The sequence below is a fragment of the Embiotoca jacksoni genome, unplaced genomic scaffold, assembly GCF_022577435.1.
Source record: "Embiotoca jacksoni isolate LCO1_2020_lvr unplaced genomic scaffold, fEmbJac1.0.p SCAF_130, whole genome shotgun sequence".
Classification (NCBI taxonomy): domain Eukaryota; kingdom Metazoa; phylum Chordata; class Actinopteri; family Embiotocidae; genus Embiotoca; species Embiotoca jacksoni.
Genome location: NW_027185264.1, coordinates 114955 through 140000, shown reverse-complemented (window position 1 = coordinate 140000; position 25046 = coordinate 114955). Strand labels below are relative to the sequence as shown.

General features: G+C 37.0%; 1 protein-coding gene across 3 annotated transcripts in view; it reads right to left on the bottom strand.

The window, feature by feature from the left end:
• The window catches only part of ebf3a (EBF transcription factor 3a), a 52252-nt gene extending 27513 nt beyond the window's left edge, over window positions 1-24739 (bottom strand). For all 3 annotated transcript variants that reach the window (XM_069147103.1, XM_069147104.1, XM_069147105.1), the window contains exons 1-2: window positions 24486-24739; window positions 349-505 (exon numbers count right to left, since the gene is read on the bottom strand). In XM_069147103.1, the coding sequence (XP_069003204.1) occupies window positions 349-505; window positions 24486-24607 (279 nt within the window). In that variant the 5' untranslated portion in view covers window positions 24608-24739. The remainder of the gene's footprint in view (window positions 1-348; window positions 506-24485) is intronic.
• Window positions 24740-25046: the final 307 nt, after the last annotated feature.

Here is a 25046-nt window from a genome sequence, read left to right as displayed (position 1 = left end):
TCAAGTGTTTATCTCCACCCATCCGATAAAAGCAGCAAAAATAATCCTACAGGCTCTGTAACGCAGCCCGGCCGGGAGCGCTTGTTTTCCCACATACTTCACTTCAAACTCTCTGGGTGTCGGGGGTGCATTTGTTTTCCATTTCCTCTGAACTAAGAGGGCACTGTTGAGGTATGAAAGCCCAGAAGTGCAGGGGTAAAGTTTAACAGCTGGGAAAATTTCTATCATGTGATTCCCTATCTTTGTGTTTTTCTACCCATAGTTCGGCCTGCGGTGTATTTATTTTTTTACCCCACCCTCCGACAACATGTCAATGATGATGACCGGTGGGTGCGTTTGATTGCTAACCTTTTCTTTCTCCACGAAATCCATGTACGTGGTGCGTTCGATCTCGACTGGCTGACCCTGCCGGTCGTACAGCGCCAACACGAAGTGGAAGAAGTTGGATTTCCTCAGGTTGGACGGAGGCTGTTTCTCAAAGTGAGCTCGAGCTAACCCCACCCCGCTAGAAAACAAACCGACAAAAGAGTTCAACGAATCATTAGAAGTGAGACAGAATACTTGAAATCATGAAAAATAAAAATATGTTTCCTGTTGACATAAAGACACGTTACAAACCCCCATAAAACACGTTACATACCGCCGTAAAAACACGTTACATACCAGCGTAAAAACACGTTACAAACCGTCATAAAACCACGTTACAAACCGTCGTAAAACCACGTTACAAACCGTCGTAAAACCACGTTACAAACCGTCGTAAAACCACGTTACAAACCGTCGTAAAACCACGTTACATACCGCCGTAAAAACACGTTACGAACCGCCATAAAAACACGTTACAAACCGTCATAAAACCACATTATGAACCGTCATAAAATCACGTTACAAACCGCCATAAAACCACATTACGAACCGCCATAAAATCACGTTACAAACCGCCATAAAATCACGTTACGAACCACCATAAAAACACGTTACAAACCGCCATAAAATCACGTTACGAACCGCCATAAAAACACATTACAAACCGCCATAAAATCATGTTACAAACCGGCATAAAAACACGTTACAAACCGCCATAAAATCACGTTACAAACTGCCATAAAAACACGTTACAAACCGCCGTAAAATCACGTTACAAACCGCCGAAAAAACACATTACAAACCGCCATAAAAACACGTTACAACCATCGTAAAAACACGTTACAAACCGCCATACAATGACGTTACAAACCGTCACAAGAACACGTTACAAGCCGGCGTAAAAACACGTTACAAACCGTCACAAGAACACGTTACAAACCGTCGTAAAAACACGCTACAAACCGTCGTAAAAACATGTCACAAACCGTCATAAAAACAAGTTACAAACCTTCATAAAAACACGTTACAAACCACCTATAAATCACGTTACAAACCGCCATAAAAGCATGTTACAAACCGCCATAAAATCACTACAAACCGCCGTAAAAACAAGTTACGAACCATCACAAAATCACTTTACAAACCGCCATAAAAATAAGTTGTGAACCGTTATAAAAACACGTTACAAACCGCCATAAATTCACGTTACAAACCGTCGTAAAAACACGTTACGAACCGCCATAAAAACACGTTACAAACCATCGTAAAAACACACTACAAACCGTCGTAAAAACACGTTACAAACCGTTATAAGAACACGTTACAAACCGTTGCAAAAACACGTTACATACCGCCGTAAAAACACGTTACAAACCGTCGTAAAAACACGTTACAAACCGTCGTGCAAACACGTTGCATCCTGCCGTAAAAACACGTTACGAACCATCGTAAAAACACGTTACTTACCGTCATAAATACAGGTTGCAAATCGTCGTAAAAACACGTTACATACCGCCGTAAAAACATGTTACAAACCGTCGTAAAAACACGTTACGAACCGTTGCAAAAACACGTTACATACCGCCGTAAAAACACGTTACATACCGCCGTAAAAACATGTTACAAACCGTCGTAAAACCACGTTACAAACCGTCGTAAAAACATGTCACAAACCACAATAAAATCACGTTACAAACCGCCATAAAAGCACGTTACAAACCACCTTAAAATCACGTTACAAACCGCCATAAAAGCACGTTACAAACCACCATAAATTCACGTTACAAACCGCCACAAAAACATGTTACGAACCGCCATAAAAACACGTTACAAACCGTCATAAAAACACGTTACAAACCACGTTAAAAACCGCCATAAAAGCATGTTACAAACCGCCATAAAATCACTACAAACCGCCGTAAAAACAAGTTACGAACCATCACAAAATCACTTTACAAACCGCCATAAAAATAAGTTGTGAACCGTTATAAAAACACGTTACAAACCGCCATAAATTCACGTTACAAACCGTCGTAAAAACACGTTACAAACCGCCGTAAAAATAAGTTGTGAACCGTTATAAAAACACGTTACAATCCGCCATAAATTCACGTTACAAACCGCCATAAAAACACGTTACAAACCGTTGTAAAAACACGCTACAAACCGTTGTAAAAACACGTTACAAACCGTTGCAAAAACACGTTACATACCGCCGTAAAAACATGTTACAAACCGTCGTAAAACCACGTTACAAACCGTCGTACAAACACGTTGCATACCGCCGTAAAAACACGTTACAAACCGTCGTACAAACACGTTGCATACCGTCATAAATACAGGTTGCAAATCGTCGTAAAAACACGTTACATACCGCCGTAAAAACATGTTACGAACCGTCATAAAAACACGTTACAAACCGCCATAAAATCACTACAAACCGCCGTAAAAACAAGTTACGAACCATCACAAAATCACTTTAGAAACCGCCATAAAAATAAGTTGCGAACCGTTATAAAAACACGTTACAAACCGCCATAAATTCACGTTACAAACCGTCGTAAAAACACGTTGCAAACCGTCAAAAGAACACGTTACAAACCGTCGTAAAAACACGTTACAAACCGTCACAAGAACACGTTACAAACCGTCATAAAACCACGTTACAAACCGTCGTAAAACCACGTTACAAACCGTCGTGAAACCAAGTTACAAACCGTCGTAAAAACACGTTACAAACCGTCGTAAAAACATGTTATGAACCGTCATAAAAACACGTTACAAACCGTCGTAAAAACACGTTACTTACCGTCGTAAATACAGGTTACAAACCGTCGTAAAAACATGTAACATACCGCCGTAAAAACATGTTATGAACCGTCATAAAAACACGTTACAAACCAACTTAAAATCACGTTACAAACCGCCATAAAAGCACGTTACAAGCTGCCATAAAAACATGTTACAAACCGTCATAAAAACACGTTACAAACCACCTTAAAATCAAGTTACAAACCGCCATAAAAGGACGTTATAAACCGCCATTAAATCACTACAAACCGCCATAAAAAGAAGTTACGAACCATCATAAAATCACTTTCCAAACCGCCATAAAAATAAGTTAGGAACCGACGTAAAAACACGTTACATACCAGCGTAAAAAACACGTTACAAACCGTCATAAAACCACGTTACAAACCGTCGTAAAACCACGTTACAAACCGTCGTAAAACCACGTTGCAAACTGTCGTAAAACCACGTTGCAAACCATCGTAAAACCACGTTACAAACCGTCATAAAACCACGTTACAAACCGTCGTAAAAACACGTTACAAACCGTCGTACAAACACGTTACATACCGCCGTAAAAACACGTTACAAACCGTCGTAAAAACACGTTACAAACCACCTTAAAATCATGTTACAAACCGTCATAAAACCATGTTACAAACCGTCGTAAAACCACGTTACAAACCGTCGTAAAAACACGTTACAAACCGTCGTACAAACACGTTACCGCACGTAAAAACACGTTACGAACCGTCGTAAAAACACGTTACTTACCGTCATAAATACAGGTTACAAACCGTCGTAAAAGCACGTTACAAACCACCTTAAAATCACGTTACAAACCGCCATAAAAGCACGTAACAAACCACCATAAATTCACGTTACAAACCGCCACAAAAACATGTTACGAACCGTCATAAAAACACGTTACAAACCGCCATAAATTCACGTTACAAACCGCCATAAAAACATGTTACAAACCGCCATAAAAACACGTTACAAACCGTCATAAAATCACATTATGAACCGTCATAAAATCACGTTACGAACCGCCATAAAAACACATTACAAACCGCCATAAAATCATGTTACAAACCGGCATAAAAACACGTTACAAACCGCCATACAATGACGTTACAAACCGTCACAAGAACACGTTACAAGCCGGCGTAAAAACACGTTACAAACCGTCACAAGAACACGTTACAAACCGTCGTAAAAACACGCTACAAACCGTCGTAAAAACATGTCACAAACCGTCGTAAAAACAAGTTACAAACCGTCATAAAAACACGTTACAAACCACCTATAAATCACGTTACAAACCGCCATAAAAGCATGTTACAAACCGCCATAAAATCACTACAAACCGCCGTAAAAACAAGTTACGAACCATCACAAAATCACTTTACAAACCGCCATAAAAATAAGTTGTGAACCGTTATAAAAACACGTTACAAACCGCCATAAATTCACGTTACAAACCGTCGTAAAAACACGTTCCGAACCGCCGTAAAAACACGTTACAAACCAACTTAAAATCACGTTACAAACCGCCATAAAAGCACGTTACAAGCTGCCATAAAAACATGTTACAAACCGTCATAAAAACACGTTACAAACCACCTTAAAATCAAGTTACAAACCGCCATAAAAGGACGTTATAAACCGCCATTAAATCACTACAAACCGCCATAAAAAGAAGTTACGAACCATCATAAAATCACTTTCCAAACCGCCATAAAAATAAGTTAGGAACCGACGTAAAAACACGTTACATACCAGCGTAAAAACACGTTACAAACCGTCATAAAACCACGTTACAAACCGTCGTAAAACCACGTTACAAACCGTCGTAAAACCACGTTGCAAACTGTCGTAAAACCACGTTGCAAACCATCGTAAAACCACGTTACAAACCGTCATAAAACCACGTTACAAACCGTCGTAAAAACACGTTACAAACCGTCGTACAAACACGTTACATACCGCCGTAAAAACACATTACAAACCGTCGTAAAAACACGTTACAAACCACCTTAAAATCATGTTACAAACCGTCATAAAACCATGTTACAAACCGTCGTAAAACCACGTTACAAACCGTCGTAAAAACACGTTACAAACCGTCGTACAAACACGTTACCGCCGTAAAAACACGTTACGAACCGTCGTAAAAACACGTTACTTACCGTCATAAATACAGGTTACAAACCGTCGTAAAAGCACGTTACAAACCACCTTAAAATCACGTTACAAACCGCCATAAAAGCACGTAACAAACCACCATAAATTCACGTTACAAACCGCCACAAAAAACATGTTAGGAACCGTCATAAAAACACGTTACAAACCGCCATAAATTCACGTTACAAACCGCCATAAAAAACATGTTACAAACCGCCATAAAAACACGTTACAAACCGTCATAAAATCACATTATGAACCGTCATAAAATCACATTACAAACCGCCATAAAACCACATTACGAACCGCCATAAAATCACGTTACAAACCGCCATAAAATCACGTTACGAACCACCATAAAAACACATTACAAACCGCCATAAAATCACGTTACGAACCGCCATAAAAACACATTACAAACCGCCATACAATGACGTTACAAACCGTCACAAGAACACGTTACAAGCCGGCGTAAAAACACGTTACAAACCGTCACAAGAACACGTTACAAACCGTCGTTAAAAACACGCTACAAACCGTCGTAAAAACATGTCACAAACCACCTATAAATCACGTTACAAACCGTCATAAAAACACGTTACAAACCACCTATAAATCACGTTACAAACCGCCATAAAAGCATGTTACAAACCGCCATAAAATCACTACAAACCGCCGTAAAAACAAGTTACGAACCATCACAAAATCACTTTACAAACCGCCATAAAAATAAGTTGTGAACCGTTATAAAAACACGTTACAAACCGCCATAAATTCACGTTACAAACCGTCGTAAAAACACGTTCCGAACCGCCGTAAAAACACGTTACAAACCGTCGTAAAAACACGTTCCGAACCATCGTAAAAACACGTTACAAACCGTTATAAGAACACGTTACAAACCGTTGCAAAACCACGTTACAAACCATCGTAAAAACATATTACAAACCGTCGTAAACCCACGTTACACACTGTCATAAAACCACGTTACAAACCGTCGTAAAAACACGTTACAAACCGTCGTACAAACACGTTACAAACCGCCATAAAAACAAGTTACAAACCGTCGTACAAACACGTTACCTACCGCCGTAAAAACACGTTACAAACCGTCGCACAAACACGTTACCTACCGCCGTAAAAACACGTTACAAACCGCCATAAAAACACGTTACAAACCGCCGTAAAACCACGTTACAAACCGTCGTAAAAACACGTCACAAACCGTCGTACAAACACGTTACATACCGCCGTAAAAACATGTTACGAACAGTCATAAAAACACGTTACAAACCACCTCAAAAATCACGTTACAAACCGCCATAAAAGCACGTTACAAACCGCCATAAATTCACCTTACAAACCGCCATAAAAACATGTTACGAACCGTCGTAAAAACACGTTACTTACCGTCGTAAATACAGGTTATAAACCGTCGTAAAAACACGTTACATACTGCCGTAAAAACATTTTATGAGCCGTCATAAAAACACGTTACAAACCACCTTAAAATCATGCTACGAACCGTCATAAAAACACGTTACAAACCACCTCAAAATCACGTTACAAACCGCCATAAAAGCACGTTACAAACCGCCATAAATTCACCTTACAAACCGCCATAAAAACATGTTACGAACCGTCGTAAAAACACGTTACTTACCGTCGTAAATACAGGTTATAAACCGTCATAAAAACACGTTGCATACTGCCGTAAAAACATTTTATGAACCGTCATAAAAACACGTTACAAACAACCTTAAAATCATGTTACGAACCGTCATAAAAACACGTTACAAATCACCTTAAAATCATGTTACAAACCGCCATAAAAACAAGTTACGAACCGTTATAAAAACATGTTACAAACCGCCATAAATTCACGTTACAAACCGCCATAAAAATAAGTTACGAACCGTCATAAAAACACGTTATATACCGCCGTAAAAACACGTTACAAACCGTCGTAAAAAAACGTTACGAACCGCCTAAAAACACGTTACAAACCGCCATAAAATCACATTACAAACCGCACATAAAATCACTACCAAACTGCCATAAAAAACACATTACAAACCGCCATAAAATCACGTTACAAACCGCCACAAAAACATGTTACGAACCGTCATAATAAACACGTTACATACTGCTGTAAAAACACTTTCCAAAACATTGTAAAAAACCGTTATGAACCGCCATAAAATCACCACAAACCGCCATAAAAACACGTTACAAACCGCCGTAAAATCACGTTATTAACCGCCATAAAAACACGTTACAAACCGCCATAAAACATGTTACAAACCGCCATAAAAACATGTTACAAACCGCAAAAAAATCACGTTACAAACCGTCGTAAAAACACGTTACAAACCACCTTAAAATCACGTTACAAACCGCCATAAATTCACGTTATAAACCGCCATAAAAAGAAGTTACGAACCATCATAAAATCACTTTACAAACCGCCATAAAATCACGTTACGAAACCGCCATAAAATAATGTTACGAAACGTCGTAAAAACACGTTACAAATCGCCATAAAAACAAGTTACGAACTGTCATAAAAACAAGATACAAACCACATTAAAATCACGTTACAAACCGCCATAAAACAAGTTACGAACCATCATAAAATCTCTTTACAAACCGCATAAAAATAAGCTACGAACCGTCATAAATACCACGTTAAAAACCACCTTAAAATCACGTTACAAACCGCCATCCAAACAAGTTACGAACCGTCGTAAAAACACATTAAAAACCTTCGTTTAAAACACGTTGCAAACTGTCATAAAAAGACGTTACAAACTACCTTAAAATCACGTTACAAACCGCCATAAATTCACGTTACAAACCGCCATAAAAGAAGTTACGAAACGTCCGTAAAAACACGTTACATACTGCCGTAAAAACACGTTACAAAACATTGAAAAAACCGTTATGAACCGCCATAAAATCACTACAAACCGCCATAAAAAAAGTTACAAACCGCAAAAAAATCACGTTACAAACCGTCGTAAAAACACGTTACAAACCGTCGTAAAAACATGTACAAACCGCCATAACATCACATTGCAAACCGCCATAAAATCACTGCAAACCGCCATAAAAACACGTTACAAACCGCCAGAAATTCACATTACAAACCGCCATAACAACGTTACAAACCGCCTTAAATTCACGTTATAAACCGCCATAAAAGAAGTTACGAACCATCATAAAATCACTTTACAAACCGCCATAAAATCACGTTACGAACCGCCATAAAATAATGTTACGAAAACGTCGTAAAAACACGTTACAAATCGCCATAAAAACACGTTACGAACCATCAAAAAATCACTTTATCAAACCGCCATAAAAACAAGTTACGAACCATCATAAAATCACTTTACAAACCGCCATAAAAATAAGCTACGCAACCGTCATAAAAACACGTTACAAACCACCTTAAAATCACGTTACAAACCGCCATCCAAACAAGTTATGAACCGTCGTAAAAACACGTTAAAAACCTTCGTTAAAACACGTTGCGAACTGTCATAAAAACACTTTACACTAACTACCTTAAAATCACGTTACAAACTGCCATAAATTCACGTTACAAACCGCGGTAAAAACATGTTACAAACCGCAAAAAAAAAAATCACGTTACAAACCGTCGTAAAATCAGGTTACAAACCGTTGTAAAAACATGTTACGAACCGTCATAAAAACACATTACTAACCACCTTAAAATCACGTTACAAACCGCCATAAAAACACATTACAAACCGCCAGAAATTCACGTTAAAAACCGCCATGAATACGTTACAAACTGCCATCAATTCACGTTACAAACCGCCATAAAAACAAGTTACGAATCCGTCGTAAAAACACATTAAAAACCTTCGTTAAAACACGTTGCGAACTGTAATAAAAACACGTTACAAACTACCTTAAAATCACGTTGCAAACCGCCATAATTCACGTTACAAACCGCCATAAAAACAAGTTACGAAACGTCGTAAAAACACGTTACATACTGCCGTAAAAACACGTTACAAAACATTGTAAAAAACCGTTATGAACCGCCATAAAATCACTACAAACCGCCATAAAAACACGTTACAAACCGCCATAAAAACATGTTACAAAACGCAAAAAAATCACGTTAAAAACCGTCGTAAAAACACGTTACAAACCGTCGTAATAACATGTTACAAACCGCCATAACATCACATTGCAAACCGCCATAAAATCACTGCAAAACCGCCATAAAAACACGTTACAAACCGCCAGAAATTCACATTACAAACCGCCATAACAACGTTACAAACCGCCATAAATTCACGTTATAAACCGCCATAAAAAGAAGTTACGAACCATCATAAAATCACTTTACAAACCGCCATAAAATCACGTTACGAACCGCCATAAAAATAATGTTACGAAACGTCGTAAAAACACGTTACAAATCGCCATAAAAAACACGTTACGAACTGTCATAAAAACACGATACAAACCACATTAAAATCACGTTACAAACCGCCATAAAACAAGTTACGAACCATCATAAAATCACGTTACAATCGCCATAAAAACACGTTACGAACCTGTCATAAAAACACGATACAAACCACAATAAAAATCACGTTACAAACCGCCATAAAAACAAGTTACGAACCATCATAAAAACACGTTACAATCGCAAAAAAATCACGTTACAAACCGCCATAAAAACATGTTACGAACCGCCATAAAAACACGTTACAAACCGTCATAAAACCACATTATGAACCGTCATAAAATCACATTACAAACCGCCATAAAACCACATTACGAACCGCCATAAAATCACGTTACAAACCGCAAAAAAAATCACGTTACAAACAGTCGTAAAATCACGTTACAAACCGTCGTAAAAACACGTTATAAACCGCCGTAAAATCACGTTATTAACCGCCATAAAAACACGTTACAAACCGCCATAAAAACATGTTACAAACCGCAAAAAAATCATGTTACAAACCGTCGTAAAAACACGTTAAAAACCGTCGTAAAAACATGTTACAAACCGCCATAACATCACATTGCAAACCGCCATAAAATCACTGCAAACCGCCATAAAATCACGTTACAAAACCGCCATAAAACACATTACAAACCGCAATAAAATCACGTTACAAACAGTCGTAAAATCACGTTACAAACCGTCGTAAAAACACGTTAAAAAACCGTCGAAAAGAACACGTTACAAACCGTCATAAAAACACGTTACATACCGCCGTAAAAACACGTTACAAACCGGTCGTAAAAAAACGTTACGAACCGCCTAAAAACACGTTACAAACCGCCATAAAATCACATTACAAACCGCCATAAAATCACTACAAACTGCCATAAAAACACATTACAAACCGCTATAAAATCATGTTATAAAACCGCCATAAAAACACAGGACAAACCTCGATAAAATCACGTTACAAACCATCGTAAAAACACGTTGCAAACTGTCATAAGAACACGTTACAAACCGTCGTAAAAACACGTTACATACCGCCGTAAAAACATATTACAAACCGTCGTAAACCCACGTTACACACTGTCATAAAACCACGTTACAACCGTCGTAAAAACACGTTACAAACCGTCGTACAAACACGTTACAGACCGCCGTAAAAACACGTTACGAACCGTGGTAAAAACACGTTACGTACCGTCGTAAATACAGGTTACAAACCGTCGTAAAAACACGTTACATAACACCGTAAAAACATGTTACGAACCGTCATAAAAACACGTTACAAACCACCTTAAAATCACGTTGCAAACCGCCATAAATTCACGTTACAAACCGCCATAAAATCACGTTACAAACCGTCGTAAAAACACTTTACATACCGCGGTAAAAACATATTACAAAACCGTCGTAAACCCACTTACAAACCGTCATAAAACCACGTTACAAACCGTCGTAAAAACACGTTACAAACCGTCGTACAACACACGTTACAAACCATCGTACAAACACGTTACATACCGCCGTCAAAACACGTTACGAACTGTCATAAAAACAAGTTACAGACCACCTTAAATTCACGTTACAAACCGCCATAATATCACGTTACAAACCGCCGCAAAAACATGTTACAAAACCGTCTTAATAAACACGTTACGAACCATCATAAAATTACTTTACAAACCGACCTAAAAATAAGTTACGAACCGTTATAGAAACACGTTACAAACTGCCATAAATTCACGTTCCAAACCGCCATAAAAATAAGTTGGGAACCGTCATAAAAACACGTTACATACCACCGTAAAAACACGTTATAAACCGCCATAACATCACATTACAAACCGCCATAAAATCACTGCAAACTGCCATAAAAACAAGTTACAAACCGCCATAAAAAACACGTTACAAACCGCTATAAAAATCACGTTACAAACCGTCGTAAAAACACTTTTCAGACTGCCGCAAAACATGTTACAAACCGTCGTAAAAACACGTTACAAACCGTCGTAAGAACACGTTACAAACCGTCGTGAGAACACGTTACAAACCGTCGTAAAACCACGTTACAAACCGCCATAAAAACACGTTAAGTACCGTCGTAAATACAGGTTACAAACCGTTGTAAAAACATGTTACGAACCGTCATAAAAACACATTACTAACCACCTAAAATCACGTTACAAACCGCCATAAAAACACATTACAAACCGCCAGAAATTCACGTTAAAAACCGCCATGAAAACGTTACAAACTGCCATCAATTCACGTACAAACCGCCATAAAAAACAAGTTACGAACCGTCGTAAAAACACATTAAAAACCTTCGTAAAAACACGTTACGAACTGTCGTAAAAACACGTTACAAAACCGTCATAAAAACACGTTACATACCGCAGTAAAAACACGTTACAAACCGTCATGAAAACACGTTACAAACCGCAATAAAATCACGTTACAAACCGTCGTAAAAACACGTTACAAACCGCAACAAAATCACGTTACAAACCGCGATAAAATCACGTTACAAAACCGTCGTAAAAACACTTTTCACACTGCCGCAAAAACATGTTACAAACCGTCGTTAAAAACACGTTACAAACCGTCGTAAAAACACGTTACAAACCGTCGTAAAAACACGTTGTATACCGCCGTAAAATCACGTTATTAACCGCCATAAAAACACATTACAAACCGCCAGAAATTCACGTTAAAAACCGCCATGAAAACGTTACAAACTGCCATCAATTCACGTTACAAACCGCCATAAAAACAAGTTTACGAACCGTCGTAAAAACACATTAAAAACCTTCGTTAAAACACGTTGCGAACTGTAATAAAAACACGTTACAAACTACCTTAAAATCACGTTGCAAACCGCCATAATTCACGTTACAAACGCCATAAAAACAAGTTACGAAACGTCGTAAAAACACGTTACATACTGCCGTAAAAACACGTTACAAAACATTGTAAAAAACCGTTATGAACCGCCATAAATCACTACAAACCGCCATAAAAACACGTTACAACCGCCATAAAAACATGTTACAAACCGCAAAAAAATCACGTTAAAAACCGTCGTAAAAAACACGTTACAAACCGTCGTAAAAACATGTACAAACCGCCATAACATCACATTGCAAACCGGCCATAAAATCACTGCAAACCGCCATAAAAACACGTTACAAACCGCCAGAAATTCACATTACAAACCGCCATAACAACGTTACAAACCGCCATAAATTCACGTTATAAACCGCCATAAAAAGAAGTTACGAACCATCATAAAATCACTTTACAAACCGCCATAAAATCACGTTACGAACCGCCATAAAATAATGTTACGAAACGTCGTAAAAACACGTTACAAATCGCCATAAAAACACGTTACGAACTGTCATAAAAACACGATACAAACCACATTAAAATCACGTTACAAACCGCCATAAAAACAAGTTACGAACCATCATAAAATCACGTTACAAATCGCCATAAAAACACGTTACGAACTGTCATAAAAACACGATACAAACCACATTAAAATCACGTTACAAACCGCCATAAAAACAAGTTACGAACCATCATAAAAACACGTTACAATCGCAAAAAAATCACGTTACAAAACCGCCATAAAACATGTTACGAACCGCCATAAAAACACGTTACAAACCGTCATAAACCACATTATGAACCGTCATAAAATCACATTACAAACCGCCATAAAACCACATTACGAACCGCCATAAAATCACCGTTACAAACCGCAAAAAAAATCACGTTACAAACAGTCGTAAAATCACGTTACAAACCGTCGTAAAAACACGTTATAAACCGCCGTAAAATCACGTTATTAACCGCCATAAAAACACGTTACAAACCGCCATAAAAACATGTTACAAACCGCAAAAAAATCATGTTACAAACCGTCGTAAAAACACGTTAAAAACCGTCGTAAAAACATGTTACAAACCGCCATAACATCACATTGCAAACCGCCATAAAATCACTGCAAACCGCCATAAAATCACGTTACAAAACCGCCATAAAAACACATTCAAACCGCAATAAAATCACGTTACAAACAGTCGTAAAATCACGTTACAAACCGTCGTAAAAACACGTTAAAAACCGTCGAAAGAACACGTTACAAACCGTCATAAAAACACGTTACATACCGCCGTAAAAACACGTTACAAACCGTCGTAAAAAAACGTTACGAACCGCCTAAAAACACGTTACAAACCGCCATAAAATCACATTACAAACCGCCATAAAATCACTACAAACTGCCATAAAAACACATTACAAACCGCTATAAAATCATGTTATAAACCGCCATAAAAACACAGGACAAACCTCGATAAAATCACGTTACAAACCATCGTAAAAAACACGTTGCAAACTGTCATAAGAACACGTTACAAACCGTCGTAAAAACACGTTACATACCGCCGTAAAAACATATTACAAACCGTCGTAAACCCACGTTACACACTGTCATAAAACCCACGTTACAAAACCGTCGTAAAAACACGTTACAAACCGTCGTACAAACACGTTACAGACCGCCGTAAAAACACGTTACGAACCGTGGTAAAAACACGTTACGTACCGTCGTAAATACAGGTTACAAACCGTCGTAAAAACACGTTACATAACACCGTAAAAACATGTTACGAACCGTCATAAAAACACGTTACAAACCACCTTAAAATCACGTTGCAAACCGCCATAAATTCACGTTACAAACCGCCATAAAATCACGTTACAAACCGTCGTAAAAACACTTTACATACCGCCGGTAAAAACATATTACAAAACCGTCGTAAACCCACGTTACAAACCGTCATAAAACCACGTTACAAACCGGTCGTAAAAACACGTTACAAACCGTCGTACAAACACGTTACAAACCATCGTACAAACACGTTACATACCGCCGTCAAAACACGTTACGAACTGTCATAAAAACAAGTTACAGACCACCTTAAATTCACGTTACAAACCGCCATAAAATCACGTTACAAACCGCCGCAAAAACATGTTACATAACCGTCTTAAAAACACGTTACGAACCATCATAAAATTACTTTACAAACCGACCTAAAAATAAGTTACGAACCGTTATAGAAACACGTTACAAACTGCCATAAATTCACGTTCCAAACCGCCATAAAAATAAGTTGGGAACCGTCATAAAAACACGTTACATACCACCGTAAAAACACGTTATAAACCGCCATAACATCACATTACAAACCGCCATAAAATCACTGCAAACTGCCATAAAAACAAGTTACAAACCGCCATAAAAACACGTTACAAACCGCTATAAAATCACGTTACAAACCGTCGTAAAAACACTTTTCAGACTGCCGCAAAACATGTTACAAACCGTCGTAAAAAACACGTTACAAACCGTCGTAAGAACACGTTACAAACCGTCGAAAGAACACGTTACAAACCGTCATAAAAACACGTTACATAACACCGTAAAAACATGTTACGAACCGTCGTAAAAACATGTTACAAACCGCCATAACATCACATTGCAAACCGCCATAAAATCACTGCAAACCGCCATAAAATCACGTTACAAACCGCCATAAAAACACGTTACATAACACCGTAAAAACATGTTACGAACCGTCATAAAAACACGTTACAAACCACCTTAAAATCACGTTGCAAACCGCCATAAATTCACGTTACAAAACCGCCATAAAATCACGTTACAAACCGTCGTAAAAAACACTTTACATACCGCGGTAAAAACATATTACAAAACCGTCGTAAACCCACGTTACAAACCGTCGTAAAAACACGTTAAAAACCGTCGAAAGAACACGTTACAAACCGTCATAAAAACACGTTACATACCGCCGTAAAACACGTTACAAACCGTCGTAAAAAAACGTTACGAACCGCCTAAAAAACACGTTACAAACCGCCATAAAATCACATTACAAACCGCCATAAAATCACTACAAACTGCCATAAAAACACATTACAAACCGCTATAAAATCATGTTATAAACCGCCATAAAAACACAGGACAAACCTCGATAAAATCACGTTACAAACCATCGTAAAAACACGTTGCAAACTGTCATAAGAACACGTTACAAACCGTCGTAAAAACACGTTACATACCGCCGTAAAAACATATTACAAACCGTCGTAAACCCACGTTACACACTGTCATAAAACCACGTTACAAACCGTCGTAAAAACACGTTACAAACCGTCGTACAAACACGTTACAGACCGCCGTAAAAACACGTTACGAACCGTGGTAAAAACACGTTACGTACCGTCGTAAATACAGGTTACAAACCGTCGTAAAAACACGTTACATAACACCGTAAAAACATGTTACGAACCGTCATAAAAACACGTTACAAACCACCTTAAAATCACGTTGCAAACCGCCATAAATTCACGTTACAAACCGCCATAAAATCACGTTACAAACCGTCGTAAAAACACTTTACATACCGCGGTAAAAACATATTACAAAACCGTCGTAAACCCACGTTACAAACCGTCATAAAACCACGTTACAAACCGTCGTAAAAACACGTTACAAACCGTCGTACAAACACGTTACAAACCATCGTACAAACACGTTACATACCGCCGTCAAAACACGTTACGAACTGTCATAAAAACAAGTTACAGACCACCTTAAATTCACGTTACAAACCGCCATAAAATCACGTTACAAACCGCCGCAAAAACATGTTACAAACCGTCTTAAAAACACGTTACGAACCATCATAAAATTACTTTACAAACCGACCTAAAAATAAGTTACGAACCGTTATAGAAACACGTTACAAACTGCCATAAATTCACGTTCCAAACCGCCATAAAAATAAGTTGGGAACCGTCATAAAAACACGTTACATACCACCGTAAAAACACGTTATAAACCGCCATAACATCACATTACAAACCGCCATAAAATCACTGCAAACTGCCATAAAAACAAGTTACAAACCGCCATAAAAACACGTTACAAACCGCTATAAAATCACGTTACAAACCGTCGTAAAAACACTTTTCAGACTGCCGCAAAACATGTTACAAACCGTCGTAAAAACACGTTACAAACCGTCGTAAGAACACGTTACAAACCGTCGTGAGAACACGTTACAAACCGTCGTAAAACCACGTTACAAACCGCCATAAAAACACGTTAAGTACCGTCGTAAATACAGGTTACAAACCGTTGTAAAAACATGTTACGAACCGTCATAAAAACACATTACTAACCACCTTAAAATCACGTTACAAACCGCCATAAAAACACATTACAAACCGCCAGAAATTCACGTTAAAAACCGCCATGAAAACGTTACAAACTGCCATCAATTCACGTTACAAACCGCCATAAAAACAAGTTACGAACCGTCGTAAAAACACATTAAAAACCTTCGTAAAAACACGTTACGAACTGTCGTAAAAACACGTTACAAACCGTCATAAAAACACGTTACATACCGCAGTAAAAACACGTTACAAACCGTCATGAAAACACGTTACAAACCGCAATAAAATCACGTTACAAACCGTCGTAAAAACACGTTACAAACCGCAACAAAATCACGTTACAAACCGCGATAAAATCACGTTACAAACCGTCGTAAAAACACTTTTCACACTGCCGCAAAAACATGTTACAAACCGTCGTTAAAAACACGTTACAAACCGTCGTAAAAACACGTTACAAACCGTCGTAAAAACACGTTATATACCGCCGTAAAATCACGTTATTAACCGCCATAAAAACATGTTACAAACCGCAAAAAAAAAAATCACGTTACAAACCGTCGTAAAAACACGTTACATACCGCCATAAAAACACATTACATACCGCCATAAAAACACATTACAAACCGCCATAAAAACACGTTACGAACCGTCATAAAAACACGTTACAAACCGTCATAAAAACACATTACAAACTGCCATCAAAACACGTTACATACCGCCGTAAAAACACGTTACATACCGCCATAAAAACACGTTACATACCGCAGTAAAAACACGTTACAAACCGTTGTGAAAACACATTATTAACGGTCATAAAAACATGTTACAATCCGCCATAAAAACACGTAAGAAACCGTCATAAAAACACGTTACAAACAATCATAAAAACACGTTACATACCGCCATAAAAACACGTTACAAACCGTCATAAAAACATGTTACACACTGCCATAAAAACACATTACTAACCACCTTAAAATCACGTTACAAACCGCCATAAAAACACATTACAAACCGCCAGAAATTCACGTTAAAAACCGCCATGAAAACGTTACAAACTGCCATCAATTCACGTTACAAACCGCCATAAAAACAAGTTACGAACCGTCGTAAAAACACATTAAAAACCTTCGTTAAAACACGTTGCGAACTGTAATAAAAACACGTTACAAACTACCTTAAAATCACGTTGCAAACCGCCATAAATTCACGTTACAAACCGTTGTGAAAACACATTATTAACGGTCATAAAAACATGTTACAATCCGCCATAAAAACACGTAAGAAACCGTCATAAAAACACGTTACAAACAATCATAAAAACACGTTACATACCGCCATAAAAACACGTTACAAACCGTCATAAAAACATGTTACACACTGCCATAAAATCACGTTACAAACCGCTGCAAAAACACGTTACAAACCCCCATAAAAACACGTTACCAACCGTCGTAAAAACACATTACATACCACAGTAAAAACACATTACAAACCGTCATGAAAACACGTTACATACCGCCATAAAAACACGTTACAAACCGTCATAAAAACACATTACAAACCGCCATAAAAACAAGTTATGAACCGTCGTAAAAACACATTAAAAATCTTCGTAAAAACACGTTACGAACCGCCATAAAATCACTACAAACCGCCATAAAAACATGTTACAAACCGCCATAAAAACATGTTACAAACCGCAAAAAAATCACGTTACAAACCGTCGTAGAAACACGTTACAAACCGTCGTAAGAACACGTTACAAACCGTCGTAAAAACACGTTACTTACCGCCGTAAAAACACGTTACATACCGCAGTAAAAACACATTACAAACCGTCATAAAAACACGTTACAAACCGCAATAAAATCACGTTACAAACCGTCGTAAAAACACGTTACAAACCGCAACAAAATCACGTTACAAACCGCCATAAAAACATGTTACAAACCGCAACAAAATCACGTTACAAACCGCCATAAAAACATGTTACAAACCACCATAAAATCATGTTACGAACCGTCATAAAAACACATTACTAACCACCTTAAAATCACGTTACAAACCGCCATAAATTCACTTCACAAACAGCCATATAAATAAGTTACAAACCGTCATAAAAACACGTTACGAACCGTCATAAAAACACGTTACAAACCGCCAGAAAATCACGTTGCGAACCGTCATTAAAAACACGTTACGAACCGTCGTAAAAACAAGTTACAAACCGCCATAAAACCACATTACGAACTGCCATAAAATCACGTTACAAACCGCCATAAAATCACGTTACAAACCGCCATAAAAACATTTTACAAACCACCATAAAATCATGTTACAAACCGCCATAAAAACACGTTAAGTACCGTCGTAAATACAGGTTACAAACCGTTGTAAAAACATGTTACGAACCGTCATAAAAACACATTACTAACCACCTTAAAATCACGTTACAAACCGCCATAAATTCACTTCACAAACAGCCATATAAATAAGTTACAAACCGTCATAAAAACACGTTACGAAACGTCATAAAAACACGTTACAAACCGCCAGAAAATCACGTTGCGAACCGTCATTAAAAACACGTTACGAACCGTCGTAAAAACAAGTTACAAACCGCCATAAAACCACATTACGAACTGCCATAAAATCACGTTACAAACCGCCATAAAATCACTACAAACCGCCATAAAAACACGTTACACACCGCCGTAAAATCACGTTATTAACCGCCATAAAAACATGTTACAAACCGCAAAACAAATCACGTTACAAACCGTCGTAAAAACACATTACAAACTGCCATAAAAACACGTTGCATACCGCCGTAAAAACACGTTACATACCGCCATAAAAACACGTTACATACCGCAGTAAAAACACATTACAAACCGTCGTAACAACACGTTATAAACCGTCATAAAAACACGTTACAAACCGTTGTGAAAACACATTATTAACCGTCATAAAAACATGTTACAATCCGCCATAAAAACACGTAAGAAACCGTCATAAAAACACATTACAAACCGCCATAAAAACAAGTTACGAACCGTCGTAAAAACACATTAAAAATCTTCGTAAAAACACGTTACGAACTGCCGTAAAAACACGTTACATACTGCCATAAAAACACGTTACAAAACATTGTAAAAAAAACGTTACGAACCGCCATAAAATCACTACAAACCGCCATAAAAACACGTTACAAACCGCCATAAAAACATGTTAGAAACCGCAAAAAAATCACGTTACAAACCGTCGTAAGAACACGTTACAAACCGTCGTAAAAACACGTTACTTACCGCCGTAAAAACACGTTACATACCGCAGTAAAAACACATTCCAAACCGTCATGAAAACACGTTACATACTGCCATAAAAACACGTTACAAACCGTCATAAAAACACGTTACATACCGCAGTAAAAACACATTACAAACCGTCATGAAAACACGTTACAAACCGCAATAAAATCACGTTACAAACCGTCGTAAAAACACGTTACGAACCGCCATAAAAACATGTTACAAACCGCCATAAAATCATGTTACAAACCGCCATAAAAACATGTTACAAACCGCCATAAAATCATGTTACACACTGCCATAAAATCACGTTACAAACCATCATAAAAACACGTTACATACCGCCATAAAAACACGTTACAAACCGTCATAAAAACATGTTACACACTGCCATAAAATCACGTTACAAACCGCCGTAAAAACACATTACAAACCCCCATAAAAACACGTTACCAACCGTCGTAAAAACACGTAACAAACTGCCATAAAAACACGTTATGAACCGTCATAAAAACACATTACAAACCGTCATAAAAACACGTTACAATCCGCCATAAAAACACGTAACAAACCGTCATAAAAACACGTTACAAACCGTCATAAAAACACGTAACAAACTGCCATAAAAACACGTTATGAACCGTCATAAAAATACGTTACAAACCGCCATAAAACCATATTACGAACCGCCATAAAATCACGTTACAAACCACCATAAAATCACTACAAACTGCCATAAAAACACATTACATACCGCCATAAAAACACATTACATACCGCCATAAAAACACAGTTCAAACCGTCATAAAAACACGTTACAAAACCCCGTAAAAACATGTTACATACCGCCGTAAAAACACATTACAAACCATCATAAAAACACTTTACAAACCGTCATAAAAACACGTTACAAACTGTCATAAAAACACATTACAAACCGTCATAAAAACACATTGCAAACATCATAAAAACACATTAAAACTCATAAAAACACGTTATAAACTGTCAGAAAAACATTTTACAAATCGTCATAAAAACGTAAAAAACTCATCACATTTTCTGTTTCCTGTTTGATATAAAAAAAAAACACGTAAAAACAGTCGCTCTAGATTTTTCTGAATATTTGAGGTGATTTAAAATATAAAAACTGATTTGATTCATAAAGAGAAAATGAACATGTTTGTTTCTCCTTCTGTGACATGCACTGGTGTTTAAATCAAATGCTCCTCACACGTCTGATGGACGTCTTCATCAGACGTGTTCTGTCAGAGCAGGAACACGCGTGTTAACAGCAACATGTCAGCGCTGCGGGGAACATTAGAGAAACTTCAGATTGACACGCTGCACCGGATTATTAAAATTCATGAGAAGAAGTCAAACTGCAGCGCTGACTTCGACGCGCAAACATGAAAATATCGGTTGTCGTGTTTTATATTCAGATAGGTTTAAACCAGATGGAGAAAAAAACATAAAACAGAGAGAAAAAAATATATTAAACATATGGAGAGAAAATGTTTTAAAAGAAATGGAAACACTTTGACACAGATGAAAAACACTCAGAAAATAATACAGCAGGAAGAAGATAGAGGTTTCTTATTTAAATATTTATGAAATATATAAATTAAAACCGTTAAAGAACCTGAAGTTTTCATATTTAAATATATATAAAATATATCAATCATCTTTTAAATTCTGTCAAATAAAATGAAACTTGATGACAGCGTTAATATCTCCGGATGTTCCGTGCTGATGAACACAGAGACTCCGCGCTGCGTCTCATGTATGTTCCACATCACACGTGTTTTATTCAGGACGACACACACCATTATTTTCATCTGAAACATCAATAATCAGAAACTTTATACTTCTGATCCACAAAAAGGATTTTAATCAGTGACTTTTACGACTGTTTTTATAGTAAATTAATAATAATAAATTGACTTTAATGTTTTATAATAATGTGAAAATTGATTGAATTTATTTGATTGTTTCAGCTGAAAACTAAAATAATTTTTCACTCAGATAAAAACTGATTGATGAACTGAATCCTGTTTTCTGATCTGTTTTCAATCCTGATGCTTATTTTTTCATTTCTATATAAAAATAGTAAAGATGTGAAACTGATGTTTGAATTTTGGAATAAAAACGTGTTGAAATTGAATAAAGTTTCAAATTTTAAACAATTTAAACTGTTTCAGGAGAAAATTGATTGATTGTTTGATAAAATATGAAAAGTATAAAAAGTTGATCTGCAGCTTGAAGAGCTCAAGACGGAAATAAAATAGACATTTCTGCGGCTTCAGTAAAATATTATATATTATAAAATATGAGAAAGATGAAGCTCCAGATGTGACTCCATTGTTATCCAGATGTTATCAAATGTTTTATCCAGCTGTTATTGAATGTTTTCAGATTTTTTTTTATATTTTATCCAGATGTTATGAAATATTTTCAGATGTTTTATCTAGATGTTATTAAATGTTTTATCCAGATGTTATGAAATATTTTCAAATGTGACTCCAGATGTTATTAAATGTTTTATCCAGATGTTATTAAGTGTTTTCAGATGTTATCCAGATGTTATTAAATGTTTTATCCAGATGTTATTAAGTGTTTTCAGATGTTATCCAGATGTTATTAAATGTTTTATCCAGATGTTATTAAGTGTTTTCAGATGTTATCCAGATGTTTTATTGATCTGCTGCTGAGTGATTGATGAGGCCGGCAGATCGTTTAAATCTGAACTGATCATCAAACTTTGAAAATCTGCAGTTTAAAATAAATTTAAAAAACTCTTAAATTATTTTTTTTTCTTTGAGAAGAGAAATAATAATTAAAATAAAGGATTTAACACTGAAGTGAGGTTTTCTGTGACCTCTTCATCGACCTCTTCATCTTCATCTTCCTACTCGTAAACGTCCCGTTTCTGTTCGAGCTTCATCGACTCCGAACAGAAACACGTTTAACGAAACGTGTCAGAAAGTGATTCTAAAAACGTCCGAGCAGATTTTATTTGACCCAAACGAGTCGTTTCATTCCTCTGATATGAACTGATTATTGACGTGGTTACTGATTATTGATCTGTTTGACCTTCAGGATGTTAAATATCTTCATCACTTCTTTTCTTTCTTCTCCTACAAATCTTCAGCTGCAGCTTATTCATCATCAATATTAAAATTAAATAAAGAATCTGATTATTTAATATTAATGTTTAAATAAAAGGAAGAATCTGATCATTTATTATCAATAATAAAGATAAATACAAGAACCTGATTATTTATTATCAGTATTAGAGATTAATACAAGATTTTGTATGATATATATGAGAATGTGACTAATAATTATGAAATATAAAGATAAATACAAGAATCATATTATTTAATATAAATAGGAGATTAATCTGTTTTTATGATAAATATGAGAAGAATCATATTGATAATAAATATAATAATCAAATTATTGATAATAAATATGAGAATAATCATATTGATAAATATAATAATCAAATTATTGATACTAACTGAGAAGAATCATAGTATTGATAATAAACATAAGAATCAAATTATTGATAATAAATGAGAATAATCATATTATTGATCATAAATATAAGAATCAAATTATTGATAATAACTGAGAAGAATCATATTATTGATAATAAATATAAGAATCAAATTATTGATAATAACTATGAGAAGAATCATATTTTTGATAATAACTATGAGAAGAATCATATTATTGATAATAAATATAAGAATCAAATTATTGATAGTAACTATGAGAAGAATCATATTATTGATAATAACTGAGAAGAATCATATTTTTGATAATAACTATGAGAAGAATCATATTTTTGATAATAACTATGAGAAGAATCATATTATTGATAATAACTATGAGCGTCTCTCCCGTCAGAATGTCTGAGCGCTGAGTTGCAGCCGCTCTGAATTTAAAGCGGCTCCTCTGATCTAAAGCTTCCCGCTGAGCGGCTGCTCGTCCGTTGGGACTCGATCTCCCAGAATCCCTGTGGGCGGCGGTGAGTTTACCTCTGAGCGGCCGTGTTGGCGTCCACAACGCCGGCCGAGTGCATCCAGGAGCGAACGGCCAGCGGCTCCTCCTTCAGGCCGGCCGTGGCCCCGCGGGGAAGGTTGTCCTGGATCCCGAACATCTCTGGGGCCGACGCTCCGATGGAGGACACAAAGGAGACGAAGCAGAAGGAGGAGGAGGAGAGGAGAGAAGGAGGAGGAGGACAGGGAGAGGAGAGGAGGACAGGTAGAGGAGAGGAGGAGGAGGAGGAGAAGTCCAGCGGTGAGGAGGTCTACACGGCAGACGGAGGCTCGCTCAACATTTTCTTCACCGACATCTGAACCAGATCGAAGAGTTTCACACGTCCGCACAACTTTTTCTGTTTCTCAGATTGAATTCAACTTTTCAATGAACGAAGAAAACATTTCCTCCCGAGAATTTTAATGAATTTTAAAGGTTTTTAAAGGATTTTAAAGGTTTTGAAAAAAAATTTTCACGTAGAGAAAAAGAAGCAGGAAAAATAAATAAAATCCTCAGAGGAAACACAGCCGGGTCCGGACGGAGAATCAAGCGCGAGCAAA